Below are 12,774 nucleotides of genomic sequence, written 5' to 3'. Positions count from 1 at the left end.
TCAGCTCTCTGTAATTTTAATTCCCAAACTCTTAATTTTAATCCCCATTTCCAAACAGTATAGAAAATTTACGGTGCTAAAAGATATTGGATTGCCCCTCCTCCACCTCCCAAAGTATATTTATTTGAAATGTACTTGGATCCATTTATAATTTGTTCTATTCCATTTTAGGCTTCTTATACCTTCTTTCCCCTAGATTTGGGGGGGGGGTGCTTTTGGGCCATGCCCAGCAGTGGTCAGAGCTTACTTCTGACTTGACACTCTAGAATCACTCTGGGTGGGGTGTGGGAAACCATATGGGATATGAGGATGGAATCCAGGTCAGCCACGTCAAGGTAAGCACTCTGCCTACTTTACTATGGCTCCAGTCAATCCCCTTAAGGCTTATTATGTTTTAGGCATATTATATTCTCCCAGTAGTTTATTCACATAAAAATTATTTTGGGACTGGTGAGGTGGCGCTAGAGTTAAGATGTCTGCCTTGCAAGTGCTAGCCAAGGAAGGACCGCAGTTCGATCCCCCGGCGTCCCATATGGTCCCCCCAAGCCAGGGGCGATTTCTGAGCTCTTAGCCAGGAATAACCCCTGAGCATCAAACAGGTGTGCCCCAAAAGAAAAAAAAAAATTATTTTTTCCTTACCTTCATGTATATGTGATTGTAATGACTGGAGGTCATACGTTGCCTGACTATAGTGCTCAAACTGGTCTTTTTGTTTGTTTTGTCTTTGGGCCACACCTGGGATTGTTCAGGGGCACTCCTGGCTCTAGGCTCCGTAATCACTCCTGGTAGGCACAGGGGACCTTATGGAATACCTGGGATCGAACCTGGGTTGGCCATATGCAAGGCAAGTGCCCCACCCACTGGACTATCGCTCTGGCCTGTCAAACTTTTCTTTTAAATGCTTGCTTGGGGTCCACACCAGGCTGCAATGTGCTTGCACAGGTGCCTGCTGGCACCTGCTCTCAGTTGTGGCACACACACACATATCTCAACTTCTGTTGTGCACACAGGTACACTCCCTCAGGGCCATGCTCTTTAAATGTATTTGATCTTTTCTTCAGTGTCAGAAAGTAAACCCACGACCTTATGCCCTTATGCGACCAAGCTTGGGCTCCACTATTGAGCCATCTTTATTTTTGTTATGGTGCGTATAACAAAAGTTGGGATAATTTACTCCCCCCCAGAGGGTTTTTTTTATTGGCCTACCATCATTTATTAAACACCTTTCTGTACAATTTTTCAGTCATAAATCAAGTGTCATTTGTATTCAGTTTTTTCCTGAATATTCTTGTGATAAACCTGCAATGCTGTTATAATTGCAGATGTTTTGATTCTGTGTTCTGATGTCTGTTTTATTTTGCCGTTACTTAAGTATAAATTCAAACAAGAGAAATGTGATCTTCACTTTTACATGAGTATTTAGGGTGAGTTTAAATGTAATTATTATGAAAGGCAAGGCTATTTATACCTTGGAGTTAATTACTTTGACTTTTATTAACAACTTAAACAGTAATCTAAGAAATATGAGTATGTTCTAGCTGCAGAGGGACAGATTGGTAAGATATGTAATTTTGATTTCTTCTTTTTAAATATCCTAGTTGAGGGCCAGTTTTTGTTTTTGTTTTTGGGCCTCATCCGGTGATACTCGGGTTACTCCTAGCTATGCGCTCAGAAATTGCTCCTGGCTCGGGATGCCAGGGGATCGAACCACGATCCGTCCTAGGTCAGTGTGTACAAGGCAAACGCCCTACCGCTTGCACCTTCTCTCTGGCCCAAGGGCCAGTTTTATTAAGAGAAACTAGTTTTGAATCAGGGAGAATGCTCAAGTGTTAGAGAAGAGAAGAAGCCTATCATGTTCAAGGCTCTGAGTTTGATCCTTGTCTCAACAGGCGTCCCTGAACACCTTTTTGCTGAGCTAAAAATTGCAGGTGACTGCCCTCCATACCCACTGTTGGCTGTAGCTCCTATTAAAAAGAATATTGTTTTTAGCCTTTATTTTCATCTGGGGAAAAGTGGGTAGTTGTAAACATTTCCAGGTACACTTTCTTTTGAAACTTCAGTATTATTGAAATCGTATGGTTTAGAGTAGTATCAACAACATATGCTTTTGATATACCAACTTATTGCCCACCATTTTCACAGAATAAGAACAGTCCTTAATGGTTAGAACATCACTTTCATTGCTTCCTAATCTGGGATTTTCCAGTGTGACAGCCCTGATTAAACATTTAATTCATTTTGGGAGCCAAAGAGATAGTTCAACAGGTAGGGAGTTTTCCTTGTACCTGGCCGATCTGGGTTCGACTCCTACCATCCATATGGTCCTCCGTGCCCTCCAGGAGTAGTGATTCCTGAAGTGCAGAGCCAGCAGTTCTTTCTGAGCTTAGCTGGTGTGGTCCCAAAACAGAATTAAAAAAAAAACATGATTCGTTTAAACATTGATTTTTTTGTTTTGTTTTGTTTTTGTCTTGTTAGACATATTTGACATAGGTAATAGTTCTTTTTTTTTTTTTTTTTTTTTGGTTTTTGGGCCACACCCTGTGACGCTCAGGGGTTCCTGGCTTCTTGGGGGACCATATGGGACGCCGGGGGATCGAACCGCGGTCCGTCCTAGGCTAGCGCAGGCAAAGCAGGCACCTTACCTCCAGCGCCACCGCCCGGCCCATAGGTAATAGTTCTACATGACAACTTTCACAATGGAATGATGAGGGCAAAATCTACTTATACAGAGTCACATTTACAATAGAAAGAGATTTTAGAAGTTATTTATGAATCATTGTAATTTGTAGAAATGAATTCTGTATAATTAGCTAAAGGAAAGCGAAACAGTTCCAGATAGAAAATTGTATAATCAATCAGTCAGCTAACTTGTGCGCTTGTGTGTGCGCGCGTGCGTACGTGCATGCGTACGTGCATGCTGCATGCGTGTGTGTGTGTGTGTGTGTGTGTGTGTGTGTGTGTGTGTAATGATTTATAACAGTTTCCAGGTGATTGTTTTATGACTGCATTGTTCCTTCAACATCTCTCCGCCCATGCCACTAACTCTCTGCTACTGTCCTGAGGTCTTGACCCCTCGACCCATGCTGCTTCATCCGTGGACTGGTCTGCTGGCTATCGGGTTTTGTTTCCATTGCCGACTGTCTGATCCTTTGTTTTGTTTCGTTGTGCTCCACATTTGAGAAGCGTCATTTGATGGTTGCTCTTTTCTTTCTGGCCCACTTCACTTGCATTGGATACCCTCCAGTTCCCTCCAGCTTGCAGCAAACTGCATGGTTCTGTCTGTCTTTTGACATATCGCACTGTGTGTATATACCATAGTTTGTTCCTCCATCTGTTTGTTTGTTTTTAGATTTTTTTTTCATTAAAAAGTAGTCTCCCACTCCATCTTTAACTCCTTAGTGCTCACATCTCTAGAAGTAAAACTAGGTTTCCTCACTATCTTTTTTTGTGTGTGTGTGGAATTTTAAAGGCTTTTTTTTTTTTGTGGGGGGGGGTGTCATACCTCTAGTTTTTCTCATGTATTTTTGCTCATCTTGATTTTCTTTTCTTTAAAAAAATTAAAAAGAAGAGTTTTAGATACTCTACTATGTAATATTTTTATTTTTGGGCCACACCCTGTGACGCTCAGGGGTTATTCCTGGCTATGCACACAGAACTTGCTCCTGGCTCAGGGGACCATATGGGATGCCGGGGGATTGAACCAAGGTTTGTCCTAAATTAGCTGTGTGCAAGGCAAATGCCCTACTGCTGAGCTATCACTTCTGCCCCTACTATATAAATTTTTTTTTTGGTTTTTGGTTTTTGGGTCACACCTGGCAGCGCTCAGGGGTTACTCCTGGCTCTATGCTCAGAAATCGTCCCTGGCAGGCACGGGGGACCATATGGGATGCTGGGATTCGAACCACCGTCTTTCTGCATGAAAGGCAAATGCCTTACCTCCATGCTATCTCTCTGGTCCCACTATATAATATTTTTAATGATAGAGTTTCATGCATATAGCATTTCAACATCACACCCTCCATCACAGTTCCCTTCCCCAATCCTTCCCACCACTGATCCCCTGCCATGGTAAACTCAATTTTGTAGACCAGGTCTCAGGTTCTGAGAAATGGTTAAAATTGCCATTTGTTGTTCACTTACTATGTTTCTTTATATCCCACATCCCTCACTATCTTTTTTTTGTGGGGAGGGTTGGGAGTATATATCTGGCAGTGTTCAGGGCTTACTCATGGCTCTGTGCTGAGGAATCACCTTTGACAGATGTGGGGGACCCATGGAATCTTGGGGTTAGAATCCACATTGGCCACGGTGGAAGGCTAGTGCCCTACCCACTGTATTATCGCTCCAGCTCCTTTACTATCTTTCTTAAGTAATATTTTTATACCGAGTCTAATTATTCATAATACTTGTTTGCTCTTTTAAAAGCTCATTATTTCTGTCATCTTTATATAAGATGTAAATAAATATAACAAATTGTATTATGTGATCATTGAAACTAGCTTACCATCATGCCTATATAGGTAAAAAATTATGTGTTACCTAGACCTTTAAAAAAAATCCTCTTAATTTTGGCATTAATTAGTCTATATTAGAGATTAAGGTAAAGAAAATGAATTTCAGAATGTTATTTTAAATAGTGGCTTAATTGTTAAATCACTTAGGGCAATAAGGATTATTCCTGATTCAAATGTTCATAAGTCATAACCTAGATGAAATGTAATACATTCAACTATATCTTTACTTGTTCTGGTCTCCTGTTGAATCTGACACGTGTGGGGACACAACAGGCTTCTGTAAAATTTTTGGTTACTTGATTTTTATAATTTAAAAAGAAATCCTTGGAGCTTGGTGTGTGACTCAGTTCTTAAGTGCATACCTTATATAAATGGGACCTTGATCCAAGTCCCAGCATTGCAAACAGTAAACAAACAAGGGTGTGATTGTTTATAAATTAGTAATGAGGTTTTGTTTCTGTAGTACATTGTTTTGTGCTACTCGCTAACTTTCAGAAAGTTTTTGTAGAACTCTTGAACTCCATACAAGTCTAGAACTTTGTTTGGTCTCTAATTATTAACTTAATCTTGCTTTATCTAATTTATTGTGTGTGTGTGTGTGTATGTGTGTGTGTGTTGTTTCTAGACCAAGAGCAGTGATGACCTTCTAGCTGGAATGGCTGGAGGGGTGTCAGTATCTAATGGTGTAAAAGGAAAGAAGAGCACCTGCCCATCTGCAGCATCTTCAGCATCAGCCCCTGCCATGACCACGGTGGAGAACAAGTCCAAGATTGGTACAAGTATGGGAGCATTTAATTTTAAGATTTAAATTATTTTCAGTTTGAATATAGGTTACATGCAGCAATGTTTAGGATGTTCCATCTATGTTAGAGAAGCTGTCAGATGTGGGGCTGAAGCAGTAGTCCAGTGAGTAAGGCTTTTTTGCTTTGCACACAGCTAACCAGATTCCATATCCTGGCATCTCATGTGGTTCCCTGAACTCACAGAGATTCGTGCCAGGAGTTACCCCTGAGCATCACCAGTGTGGCCCCAACCTCCCCCCAACCCCTAAAAAAAAAAAAAAAAAGTATTTCAGCTCCACATGTTTATTACCTTTATCAATTGCTGACCAGTCAATTCCTTAACTCTCTCCTTTCCCCAGCTTATTATTTAGAAACAAATTCTAGACAACATATAATTGCATTCACATGTATTTTATTCTTTGAAAGATAAGGACTTTTAAATATATATAAACACTTTATCATCATCAGTCCTTAATTATTGATACTCATTGTTTGCATAATAAATGATTCAGTAAATATTTGTCTCGTGAATTTTATGTTTAAATATTTAATGCCTGTTTGGATCAGTGCTGGAGTACAGGATTCACTTAAGCTCTCTAAAATACATTTTGCTTTTAGCTTTTTGGCCACAACTGGTACTCTTTTTTTTTTTTTTTTTGGTTTTTGGTTTTTGGGCCACACCCGGCGGTGCTCAGGAGCTACTCCTGGCTGTCTGCTCAGAAATAGCTCCTGGCAGGCACGGGGGACCATATGGGACACCAGGATTCGAACCAACCATCTTAGGTCCTGGATCGGCTGCTTGCAAGGCAAACGCCACTGTGCTATCTCTCCGGGCCCACAACTGGCACTCTTGAGGGCTCCTCCTAGAAAGCTCAGGTTCAAACCCCAGAAGCACATGGTCCTCCAAGCACTGCCAGGATTCACAACTGAGCACAGTGTATCAGGTAGCCCCAGGCTACCTGTAAATGACTGAATAGATTAGTTTTTACTAATACTGTAGTTACTGTTTGTCTATTATTCTGTGATACGAATATTTTTTTTGCCTTTCACTTTAAAAAATGTTTTGTGGCCATACTGGCAGTGTACATGGCTTATTTCTGCCTCTGCACTCCGAAATGCTCTGGGGGAGGTTGGGGGCCCATGTCAGGTGGCAGGATTGAATCTAGGTCATCTGTGTGCAAGGCAAGCACCCTACCCTTTGTACTATTGCTCTGGGCCTTTTGCATTTGTTTTGATTGTATATTTTGATTACATTAGCTTGCTTAGATTTTTTAATTTGAAGACTGCCTCTTCTTCCTTATTCTCTTCTAATCTTCCCCTACAATTTGTTGTTATAGGTTGCTACCTAACTGAAAGATCCTAATTAGTATTCCCTAAAATATTTTACCTCTAGCTCCCCTCTTTTTTTTTTTTTTTATGATTGTGTTTTTGGAAATCTTTTTTTGGGCGAACATGGAAGTAGGAGGGTTTCTCAAGTGATGATTAGGAAGCCAGTGGGCCCCATTAGTGAATCTTGAGCAACCCCATTTGTTCAGGGCAGGGGTTGAGGATGCACAGGTCCTGTCATACTGGTCATAGTAGGCACCTCTTCAGTTCTGAGAGGCTTATCAGGGCCTTTTAAATGCAAGATATGTGCTTTACTGATATACCTTTGCTGCCTGTTTTTGTTTGCTTGTTTTGGGGTCATTTATTTTTCAATCTGCTTCCTTGCTGCCTATTTAAAATCATGCTTTAGGATTTCTGTTAACGTGTATGTCTTTTTTGTTTTTGTTGTTGCTTTAATTTTTGGGGTTTTTTTTTGGGGGGGGGCACACCCAATGATGCCAGTGATAGGAGTTATTCCTGGCTTGGGAATCACTTTTGGCATATTTGGGGGACCATATAGCATGCCTTGGATTGACCCCAGCTCCCTATATACCTTTCTTAATGTAATAGGTGCATTGTGATATATTTGGTACTCCATTAGATTTACTTCAAGTAATTTTTTTTCTGGAGTGATAGTATAATGGTGCTTTCCTTGTATGTGCCAACCTGGTTTTATCTCCAGCATCCCAGATGGTTCGTCCCTATACCTGACTTTCTGTTAAAAAATTACATCTGGCGGGCTTGGAAAAATAAATTTTTTTAACTAAACCTGGTTTACAAAATTATTGATAACTGAGTTTTTCTTTTAAACTTTATTTATTTTATTGACTGATTTTTGGGCCATACCAAAATTTTGAGTGGCACTTTTTGAGATGTTACTCCTGGCTCTGTGCTCAGAATCACCCCAGGCAGGCTGGGGGACCATATGGGATGCCGAGAATCAATCTGGGTCCCTCCCGGGTCAGCTGCATGCAAGGCAAATGCCTTATCCCTGTACTATCTCTCCGGCCCCAATAGCTGATTTATTTATTTAGGTTTTTGGGCCATATCCGGTGACTCTCGGGTTACTCCTGGCTTTGTGCTCAGAAATTGCTCCTGGCTTGGGGGACCATATGGGATGCTGGGATGTGTGCAAGGTAGAAGCCCTACAGCTGGCTCTTGATTTTTATTTTTATTTATTTTTATTTATTTTTTTTTGGTTTTTGGGCCACACCCGGCATTGCTCAGGGGTTACTCCTGGCTGTCTGCTCAGAAATCGCTCCTGGCAGGCACGGGGGACCATATGGGACACCGGGATTCAAACCAACCACCTTTGGTCCTGGATGGGCTGCTTGCAAGGCAAACGCCGCTGTGCCATCTCTCCGGGCCCATGATTTTTATTTTAATACCACTATTTCAACAGCAATCCCACCAGCAGTGATAACTTCCATCACCATTGCTTCCATACTCTGTTATCCCCCAATTCCCAACTAACCTCCTCTACTTCCCTGCTGCCTCCTTGGCAGGCACATTAAAGTCTTGTGGTTTCAGCTTAGATCTTGTGTTTTCAGTGTTGTTGAATCTGTGCTTTGGACATATAGCTACATCACCAGTATATCTGAAGCTTATATGCTTGTTTCCCCATTACTTCCCTTTCTCATTTTCTTCCTTTCCGCCTTGAGTTCTTCCTTCCTTCCTTCCTTCCTTCCTTCCTTCCTTCCTTCCTTCCTTCCTTCCTTCCTTCCTTCCTTCCTTCCTTCCTTCCTTCCTTCCTTCCTTCCTTCCTTCTCTCTCTCTCTCTCCTTCCTTCCTTCCTTCCTTCCTTCCTTCCTTCCTTCCTTCCTTCCTTCCTTCCTTCCTTCCTTCCTTCCTTCCTTCCTTCCTTCCTTCCTTCCTTCCTTCCTTCCTTCCTTCTCTCTCTCTCTCTCTCTCTCTTTCTTTCTTTCCTCCCTCCCTCCCTCCCTCCCTCCCTCCCTCCCTCCCTCCCTCCCTTCCTCCCTTCCTCCCTTCCTCCCTTCCTTCCTTCCTTCCTCCCTCCCTCCCTCCCTCCCTCCCTCCCTCCCTTCCTCCCTTCCTCCCTCCCTCCCTCCCTCCCTCCCTCCCTCCCTCCCTCCCTCCCTTCTTTTTTGGGGCCACATCGACACCACTTGGGTTATTTCTGGCTCTGTGCTCAGAAATTATTCCTGGCAGGCTCAGGGAACCATATGGGATGCCAGCGATCGAATGTGGGTCAGCCATGTGCAACCCTGTACCTGCTGTACTATTGCTCCAGCCCCATTGAGTTCTCTTCTCAGTCTTTTTCCTCTCTAGACCCTGGGGTCAAGGGTGATCTAGGCAGCCCCCTTTAACAATGATGTGGGAGATCTATAACATGACTTTTTTTTCTTTTTTTTGGTTTTTGGTTTTTGGGTTACATCCAGCGGTGCTCAGGGGTTGGTTACTCCTGACTCTGTGCTCAGAAATCACTCCTGGCAGGCTCAGGGGGACCATATGAGATACCAGGAATCTAACCAGGTCTATTCTGGGTTGGCCACATACAAGGCAAATGCCCTACCACTGTGCTATTGTTCTGGCCATAGGCTTGCTGATTTTTAGCTTCCTCTAAACCATGACTATGGCAGATTTCATTTGTTTAGAGGGTAATCGTAGAGGTAATTAGGATAAGATATGAAAACCCAAACACTTGGAGTTAGGGGGTAGAAGGGCTGAAGTTGTCACAGGATGCACAAGTAAGGGGTTTGGGGTTCTAGTGCCAGTGCAGTTCCCCGGGGGCTTCCTGGGGCAGGGCAGTCATGGAGAAGTGGGCTGGGCAGGATCAGAGCCCTGAGCTCTAGGCATCTGCTTTATGTGTCCCTGGGGGTATATCCTAGGTTCCACAGCAAGATTTATTCTTTTAAAAGTGTACAAGCAGCTGGAGATGTAGGTTAGTGATCAGTTACTTGCCTTGCATGTATGAGGCCTTGGGTTTAAGCCCTGGCATCTTTAAAAAATTTAAGTGCACATTCAATTCATGTATATTCTTTTGAATAATTAACGGGTGAGAGATTAATTTTGAAGAAACTGAATCTTAGAGTATGCAGCGTAAGTTAAGCTAAGGTCATTTTAAATCAAGATATAGATCCTCGGGGCCGGAGAGATAGCATGGAGGTAAGGTGTTTGCCTTTCATGCAGGAGGTCATCGGTTCAAATCCCGGCGTCCCATATGGTCCCCCGTGCCTGCCAGGAGCAATTTCTGAGCATGGAGCCAGGAGTAACCCCTGAGCACTGCCGGGTGTGACCCAAAAACCACAAAAAAAAAAAAAAAAAAGATATAGATCCTCGGATATTATTTCACCAGCTCTGAGACAAACTATGCTTTTATAATTGCTGATATTCTGTCCTAAATTCCTTATTTTGGTCTTATAGGCACAAGTTCATCAACCAAGCGGAACACTTCCAGTAACAAAGAATCCAGTTCGACCAGAGAGAGATTGCGTGAACGTACTCGTCTCAGCCAGAGCAAAAAACTACCTTCTGCTGGTCAGGGGGCTAATGAAGTGGCGTTGGCTAAACGTTCTCGCAGTCGCACTGCCACGGAGTGTGACGTTCGTATGAGCAAGTCTAAGTCAGACAATCAGATCAGCGACAAAGCTGCTTTGGAAGCCAAAGTGAAAGATCTCCTCACACTGGCCAAAACTAAAGATGTGGAAATTTTGCATTTGAGAAATGAACTTAGAGACATGCGTGCTCAGCTGGGCATTAATGAGGATCATTCAGAGGGTGATGAAAAATCTGAGAAGGAAGCCATTATTGTGCACCAGCCTACTGATGTCGAATCCACTTTATTGCAGTTACAGGAGCAGAACACCGCCATCCGTGAAGAACTCAATCAGCTGAAGAATGAAAACAGGATGCTGAAGGACAGGCTGAATGCGCTGGGTTTTTCCCTTGAGCAGAGGTTGGACAATTCTGAAAAATTGTTTGGTTATCAGTCCCTGAGCCCAGAAATCACACCTGGCAACCAGAGTGATGGTGGAGGGACTCTGACGTCTTCAGTGGAAGGCTCAGCACCTGGCTCTGTGGAGGATCTCTTGAGTCAGGATGAAAACACCCTCATGGACCATCAGCACAGTAACTCCATGGACAATCTGGACAGTGAGTGCAGTGAGGTCTACCAGCCTCTCACATCGAGCGATGATGCCCTAGACGCGCCTTCATCCTCCGAGTCAGAAGGCATCCCAAGCATTGAGCGCTCTCGGAAGGGGAGCAGCGGGAATGCCAGTGAGGTGTCTGTGGCTTGCTTGACAGAACGGATTCACCAAATGGAAGAGAACCAGCACAGTACCAGTGAAGAGCTGCAGGCAACTCTGCAAGAACTAGCTGATTTGCAGCAGATTACCCAAGAGCTGAACAGTGAAAATGAAAGACTCGGAGAGGAGAAGGTGATTCTGATGGAGTCCTTGTGTCAGCAGAGCGATAAGTTAGAACATTTCAGCCGACAGATTGAGTATTTCCGCTCCCTGTTAGATGAGCATCACATTGCCTATGTCATAGATGAGGATGTCAAAAGTGGACGTTACATGGAATTAGAGCAGCGTTACATGGATCTGGCTGAGAATGCCCGCTTTGAACGAGAGCAGCTTCTCGGCGTCCAGCAGCACTTAAGCAATACTTTGAAGATGGCTGAACAAGACAATAAGGAAGCTCAAGAAATGATAGGGGCCCTCAAAGAGCGCAATCACCATTTGGAGCGCATTATTGAGTCTGAGCAGAAAGGCAAAGCAGCCTTGGCCGCCACGTTAGAAGAATACAAAGCCACAGTAGCTAGTGACCAGATAGAGATGAATCGCTTGAAGGCTCAGCTGGAGAACGAGAAGCAGAAAGTGGCCGAACTGTACTCCATCCATAATTCCGGAGACAAGTCTGATATTCAGGATCTCCTGGAGAGCGTCAGGCTGGACAAAGAGAAAGCAGAGACTTTGGCTAGTAGCCTGCAGGAAGATCTGGCTCACACTCGAAATGATGCCAACAGGTTGCAGGATGCCATCGCTAAGGTACTGTCTAAGTAGGTGAAATGTGCTGGGTCACAGTTGTAGGATCAGTTGGGTGGCATATCATTGGGTGGGTCATTTTTGTTTTGGGGTTCCACTCAGCAGTGCTCAGGCTTTACTCCTGACTTTGTGCTCAGGGATCACTCATGGCAGGATTCAGGACATTGTGGTCTGCTAGGGATCAAAGGCAAGTGCTTTAAAATTCTGTACTATCCCCTTCTTTAAGTTGTGTGTGTGTGTGTGTGTGTGTGTGTGTGTGTGTGTGTGTGTTTAATCTTGTAAATGGTTTTGCTTTGTGGAGGAAAGTAATGGATAGAATGGAAGTATTCAAAGAATGTCACTTTGGGGACAGGGGAGTGGGCTTGGGCCACAATCTCAGTGCTCAGGGTTTACTCCTAGCTCAGTAGAAAACAATCACTCATGGTGATGCTCTGTGGATCATATATGGTGCCAGGAATTAAACCCAGGCCAGCAAATGCCCCAAACACTGTATTATTTCTCTGACTCATAGAATGTTACTTTCACTCACTTGAATTTTCTTACCTATAAAAGATGGAGCTAGAGTTAAAACTTAAAACATGATTTGTCTCAAGGTCTTGGTATGCCCAGGGAGCGTATCTGTCAGTTTTTATGTTCTCATCTCTAATATATTTGAATATAAATCACTCAGTAATTCTCTGGGGACTAGGTGAAGCTTGGAATTGAATCTGGGTTTAATGTATTCTAGATACACACCTTTGCTGCTATACTATCTTCTAGCCCTAGGTATTTGTTCCTACTTTTATTTATTTTTGTTTTTGGACCACACCCAGTGGTGTACAGGGGTTTTTCCTGGCTCTGTGCTCAGAAATCATTCCTGGCATGATCAGGTCACAATATGGAATGTTGGGCACCAACTTGGGTCAGCCCTGTGCAAGGCAAACAATCTACCAGTTGGAATATTGCTCTGGCCCTTTGTTCCCACATTTTTTGTGGGGTGGTGGTGGTTTTGGGTCACACCTGATGGCACTTGCTTACTCCTGGCTCAGAAATAGCTCTGGCAGGGTTGGAAGACCATATGGGGGTGCCAGCGATCAAACCCGGATACATCCTTGGTTGACTGAG

At 43.4% G+C, this 12,774-nt stretch overlaps 1 protein-coding gene across 2 annotated transcripts in view; it reads left to right on the top strand.

Moving 5' to 3' along the window:
- Positions 1–12,774, top strand: part of SPECC1L (sperm antigen with calponin homology and coiled-coil domains 1 like) — a 120,662-nt gene that overhangs the window by 36,429 nt on the left and 71,459 nt on the right. For both annotated transcript variants that reach the window (XM_049790643.1, XM_049790644.1), the window contains 2 exons: positions 5,140–5,293; positions 10,046–11,673. In XM_049790643.1, the coding sequence (XP_049646600.1) occupies positions 5,140–5,293; positions 10,046–11,673 (1,782 nt within the window). The remainder of the gene's footprint in view (positions 1–5,139; positions 5,294–10,045; positions 11,674–12,774) is intronic.

The sequence above is a fragment of the Suncus etruscus genome, chromosome 17 (assembly GCF_024139225.1).
Source record: "Suncus etruscus isolate mSunEtr1 chromosome 17, mSunEtr1.pri.cur, whole genome shotgun sequence".
Classification (NCBI taxonomy): domain Eukaryota; kingdom Metazoa; phylum Chordata; class Mammalia; order Eulipotyphla; family Soricidae; genus Suncus; species Suncus etruscus.
The sequence above is the reverse complement of the archived record's forward strand: the minus strand, read 5'-3'. Positions and strand labels throughout refer to the sequence as shown.